General features: G+C 49.3%; 1 protein-coding gene across 2 annotated transcripts in view; it reads right to left on the reverse strand.

Annotated features, from left to right (window-relative positions):
• Positions 1–3,801, reverse strand: part of KRCC1 (lysine rich coiled-coil 1) — a 28,679-nt gene extending 24,878 nt beyond the window's left edge. For both annotated transcript variants that reach the window (XM_044284151.1, XM_044283451.1), the window contains exon 1: positions 3,600–3,801. In XM_044284151.1, coding sequence (XP_044140086.1) covers positions 3,600–3,738 — 139 coding nt within the window. In that variant the 5' untranslated portion in view covers positions 3,739–3,801. The remainder of the gene's footprint in view (positions 1–3,599) is intronic.
• Between the last annotated feature and the right edge of the window lie 2,199 nt (positions 3,802–6,000).

Consider the following 6,000-nt stretch of genomic DNA (forward strand, 5'->3'; position numbering starts at 1 on the left):
TCCAAATGGAGAATGTAGACTTGTACTGTGATCACACCGTATATCACTGGACTCCCAACATTTTGGAAAACTACTACTCCTAACAGACTATTTATGTAACATAAAAGACTAAGGGCCCTTGTATTACACTGGCAGATGAGCCTTACGATTGTCAGGAAGGAAGCGTTCCTTCCCGACGATCGCCTGCATACATGCAGTGATCTCCTCCACAGTATGGGGAGGAATGATCGCCAATGCCATGGCTCGTCCCCATACAGAATCATTTGCCGGTAGCAGAGCGCGATTAGACGACTATCTGCCGCCGGCAAACGATTATTTTTTTTGCCTGCATAAAAGATGTCATTATCTGATGAACGAGCGTTTGCTTGTCCATCTGGTAATCGACGGCTCTTTTAGGCCCCTTACACACAAGCAAGTGTTCCGCGCGAGTGCAATGCGTGACGTGAACCCATTGCACCCGCGCTGAATCCTGACCCATTTATTTCAATGGGGCTGTTTTTGTTTTTTTTACGCATCAGTTCTGCGTTGCGTAAAAAACACAGCATTGTTCTATATTCTGTGTTTTTCACGCAGCCCTGGCCCCATAGAAGTGAATGGGGCTTCAGTGAAAAACACAATGGTTGCTAGGAGATGTTGTTTGTAAACCTTCCGTTTTTTTATCACGCGCCTGAAAAACGCATTGCAAAACTGAACCGAACCCAATCGCAGACAAAACTGACTGAACTTGCTTGCAAAATGGTGCGAGTTTCACTGAACGCACCCGGGCCTAATTTGTCACGCTCGTGCTACACCGCGTCGTGTGACTTCTTTTTGCGCAACATTTTTTTATAATGATGGTCCACGGTGTTCCACTGCAACAGCGACATGACAGTCACAAAAACAATCCATCCAAGTTGGATTTTTGCGACTGTCAGGACGCATTTGCAGCATGTCGCAGTGTGACACCACTGATTGCCACACATGTCACCGTGTAGCCCAAGTCACTGAACGCCACACCACAGTGACATCAGTACAAATCTATACGGAATCTCTGCGGTCCTTTGCTTTACTTCCTAGATGAAGAGGTGTCATAACCGAACCAAGGAGGACGCTTTTTTTTTTTTTTTAAAGGCTGCTTAGTGGGGGTCATCCGCTGTGATCCTGTACTAATTACATATCAGTACCCGGCATATTCTGCAGCTTCCAGAACATTTGGAAAAGTAATGTAGACGTGTCCAGCACCTATGGGGGGGGGGGGGGGGGGGTTGTCAATATGCCCTTTGCTCCTGTCCTGGTGCAATGCAAGTCAGTTTCCACTGAGGATATTTTTGTTTCCCGCAGCGTATGGATGAGATTTTTCTCATCTCACACGAGGCTGAGGATTTGCCGAACACAAACTAACAGCCTTCCAGTCCCACATGGACATCAGGGTACCTCCACATGTGCTGGAAACGCTGCCGAAATTGCAGAATTAGTGAAAAATCTGCTGCTAAGGGCTGTTTCACAAGAGCGGATGCCGTGCGGGTAATCTGCTGTGTGAAAGAGAGCCAAGCCACGCTCCGGACAGCGGAGACACGGAGCAGTAACATGACTGATAATGCTCCGTGCCGAACTGTGATCTTTTTACTACAAAATCACAGCGAGATAAAGTTGTCCCCGTCATTTTGTAGCAAAAAGGTCACAGAGAGGCACGGAGCATTATCAGTCATGTTACTGCTCCGTGTCTCTGCTGTCCGGAGCGGGGCTTGGCTGTCTTTCACGCAGCAGATTACCCGCACGGCATCCGCTCGTGTGAAAGAGCCCTAAGTGAATGACTTGATTGACATGTAGTGTGGATTTTAAGTCTGCAGCAGGTCAGTGTTACCTTGTAGAGTTCCCCCTGCAATCCAAAGGCTGAGATCCACATGTAACTAAGGCCTCAAGGACACAACAGGATTGGGTGGTCCGCAAATTGCAGATACTGTCCGTGCTGCCCCCATGTCTGTGGATGCTTTGACTTCGGAGTCTATGGTCTGTATTTTGCTTTACATCAGGATCGCACCCTACAAGCCTTTAATGGGATTGTGTAAGGCTCACGAAATGGGGGGGCGGTCCAAAGGGAACACGACTGCAGTGGAAAACCAAGACCCTGTTCACATTTCCCCTTACTGAGCAGTCGCTGGAGCAGAAAATTATGTTGTGTTGGATCCCACTGACTTAGGCCCCTTTCACATGTCCGCGAGATAGCGCACGGCGTCATTGGTTGCTAGGACGCCGTGCGCTTCGTGCCGCCGCTGTTGTACAGTAATACACTCCTATAGATCATACAAGTGTATTGCTGTACAGCAGCAGCACGAAGCGCACAGCGTCCTAGCAACCAATGACGCTGTGCGCTCCTGTACTCAGCAGGATGCCAGTCCAGTATCTCACGGACGTGTGAAAGGGGCCTTAGGCCTCATGCCACACGTCTGAATGTATTTTATGGATCCGCAAAATAAGGAGAGCGTCCACGTTTCATCCGCATTTTATTTGCAGACCCATTAATTTCAATGAGCCGGCAGTCAGTATTTTTTTTTGGGATGATCCAGTGTTTTCTTGCATGTTCCACAAAAAGATAGAACACGTCCAGAAAACGTAGACCATGGACCCACTGAAGTCAACAGGTCTGCAAGAATACTGCAGACGGCGCGCAGAAAGGGGATACGGCAGCGTGCACAAGGCCTTATAAGAGGGCCCTGGAGGTTTTACACTTACGTTGTGGTCTCCCGGGTTTTGAGATCCGGCAACGAATCTCAAAACCAGAATTAAGCGGATCTGCGCCATTTAATACATCTGGATGCATCCGGTTGTATTAAACGTAAACTGCCCAAACGGTACGAAAATCATTGCAAGTCCATGGGCGCCGGATCCTGTTTTTTGTCGTCAAAAAAAGAGGGGGGGGGGTATTCTGGTTATAGAAAGTTATCACCTACCCCAGGGGTAGGACCCCCACCGATCATGAGAATGGGGGGCCCTGTTCCCTGCGGAGCATTCATTTCTATGGCCAGAGACAGCCGAGCGCTGAACCCCCACTCTCGCAGAAATGAACGGAGCGGCGGCGAGCTTTTCTCACCAGCCGATCAAATGATCGGCAAGGAGGTAGGACCCCACCAATCTGACGGCGAGGGGGATAACTCTTTATAACTGGAACACCCCTTTAAGTACATAAGGGTACGTATAGATTCACACTGTGCAGTCACCTCAAGGTTTGGTGCCGAAATGACAACGGAATTAGCGGCAAATCAAAGGAACCGCAGCGTTTTGACGCAGTTTCACTGCCACGAGGCCACAGTGTGGACATAACGCTTAGAGAGGGTCCGGGTTTCCTCAGTTTTCTTAGGGATGTCCCCAGACAACCCTGTTAAGTCACCTCACAGCCTGATACAGCTTCATCAGAGGCCACCACCTGGCCATGACGACTGCTGTCCAAAAGCACTACAAGTTCCAGCATGCCCTAGACGTGCCTGAGACAGAAAAACACAAAGGGGCCTGAGTCAGCCAGGGCCGGCAGAGGCGCCAGGTGGCAGTGCTGAGCCCTAGGCCCCCCCACTACACACAGCCTAGGTGTACCCCCTGTCCCTGGCGGGGTCACTCACACTCACCTGTCTGGCAGGGGATGGTGGTGTGGGCACTACTACTAATGTCCCCCCCCGCCATGGGCACGCTACAAGTGGTAGAGGGGCTGCCGCTCTGTGTTATACTCTCCACTAGCTGCGGGATGATCGCACCCTCCGACGCCATGTTACAGGCACTCTGTGAGCTCTCCTACTTCCCCCACCCTCCAAAGGGACTGACCGCACCGGGGTGTGGACACCTACGTCACGCATGACGCACACGCACGCTTGTTCGGACTCTATACGTTGGGTGGGATTTCCCAGCGGCCCGTTCGATTGCTGCGACCGCGTCACGTGATTCCACGTCGTTGCTGCAAGGCGCCAAGGCGGCCGTTTTACTTCCTGGCGGTGCGGCCCAACTGCGCGTGCGCGGCTCATATTTGCTTCAACGGTGTAGTATATACGCGACATTTTACATAGAGAATTGTCTCCTGAGTTTCCCCCCACTGGCATTTCCTTTTTTCTCTTGCATCCATGGGGGAGATTTATCTAAACTGTTGTAAAGGAAAATTGGGTTGGTTGCTAATAGCAACCAATCAGATTCCTCCTTTCATTTTCCCAAGGAACTGTGAGAAGCGAAAGGTGGAATCTGATTGGTTGCTAGGGGCAACCAAACCAGTTTTCCTTTACAACAGTTTAGATAAATCTCCATCAATTTTATAATTTTTTTTAAGGGATGTTTGTGGGATGCCCCATACTTGAGCTCCCCGTCAGACAACTAATAATTTGGGTGTTAGAGCGACAGTTGGGTTTAGGTCGTGTTCACATCTGAGCAGGTTTCATCATAAAGTCTTCTCCAGGATGGAACCCAAACGGATCCCATTAGAGTCAGTGGAGTCTGTTCAGCTCCGTCCCTGTCAGTTATGTGCCGAATCCGGCATTTCCGTTATTTTCCCTGTTCTGCTCCTATTACTAAGCAGAACAATGGAAATAATAGCGCTACCGTGAAGGAGCCATAAGGGCTCATTGAGACACGACCGTAGGCCGTCCGTGCCCATATTGCAGACCGCAAACAACCGGTCCGCGACATACGGACATCACGGATGCAGACCCATTGACTAAAAACGGGTCCGCAATCCACAAGATGCGGAGCAGAGGCACGGATTGGAAGGCCACAGATATAATTTCGGTCCGTACCACCCAAAAAAAAAAATCAAACTTGTCCTATTTTTTTGCGTTGCGTATTGTCTCTTGCGGATTTCGGACCCGTTCATCATGTGCATGAGCCCCATCTGTCCAGTCGACTGGTATCACTTTTCATTATCCGTATTTTGCATACGCTTTAACCCCCTGGAGGACCAGGCTGAGTTTGGCGTTGAGGATAAAACTATTTTTTTTTTCTCTTCGCATTCATTTTTTTCATTGTTTTTCGGTCGATGTAGCTGCAGTTTAGTTTTTATATAGGCGTCATTACACCGTATATATATATATATTATGTATGTATTTTTCTTTTTTGCAAAAATGCTGAAAATAATTGCGTGTAATTTCTTTTTTCAGTTTTCCTTATAAATGACAGTATAAGCTTCTTGTACAGATTGCGGATCCGCAATACACCTGGCCGGCACCCCCCATAGAACTGCCTATTCTTGTCCGCAATTGCGGACAAGCATAGGACATGTTCTATTTTTTTGCGGAGCCGCGGCCTGGAAGTTCAGGGCCGAAGCCCAGAAGTTTGGGGCTGCGCTCTGGAAATGCAGACATGGAGTGCACATAGTGTGCTCTCCGCATCTCTTCCGGCCCATTTGCGGACGTGTGAATGGACCCTTATACTGTAAAAAAAACATTTCCTGAACTTGGTTTGGTTCGAAGTGGTACCTTGGAACCGGACCCGAGTTTAGGAAATTGTTTTTTACAGAACAAATTATGAAGTTATTGCGCGAAGTCTCGCAAGGCTCATCGGAAGGGGGCACAGAGAGGGCATAACTACTGTGAGAGAGCACAATGTGGGCATAACTACTGTTAGGGGGCACACATCTGTACAAAACTACTGTGAAGGTTGTACAATAAGAGCAAAACTACTGTGAGGGGGTACAATTTTTTTTAAAGGGCGTCTGTCACCTCCATATGGCCATATACAGCGCTTACATGGCTCTGTAGCACACCTATACAGGATTGTAACGGTACCTTTGTCTTTAGACTTGGACCGGCAGGAAAAACGACGTTTAATTCATATGCAAATGAGCACTCGCAAGTGCCCAGGGGCGGCGTTCAGCGTGTAGGTGCCCAGGGGTGGCGTTCAGTGTGTAGGTGCCCAGGGGCGGCGTTCAGCGTGTAGGTGCCCAGGCTGCTCTGCCTTCTTTTCACTTTACTCCTCCCCAGCCTCTTCCTTTGCCCGGACACCGGCCCTGTGCGTTCCACATTTTGCGCACCGCACGCAGCCAGCCCAATG

Source organism: Bufo gargarizans, chromosome 1, assembly GCF_014858855.1.
Source record: "Bufo gargarizans isolate SCDJY-AF-19 chromosome 1, ASM1485885v1, whole genome shotgun sequence".
Taxonomy (NCBI): domain Eukaryota; kingdom Metazoa; phylum Chordata; class Amphibia; order Anura; family Bufonidae; genus Bufo; species Bufo gargarizans.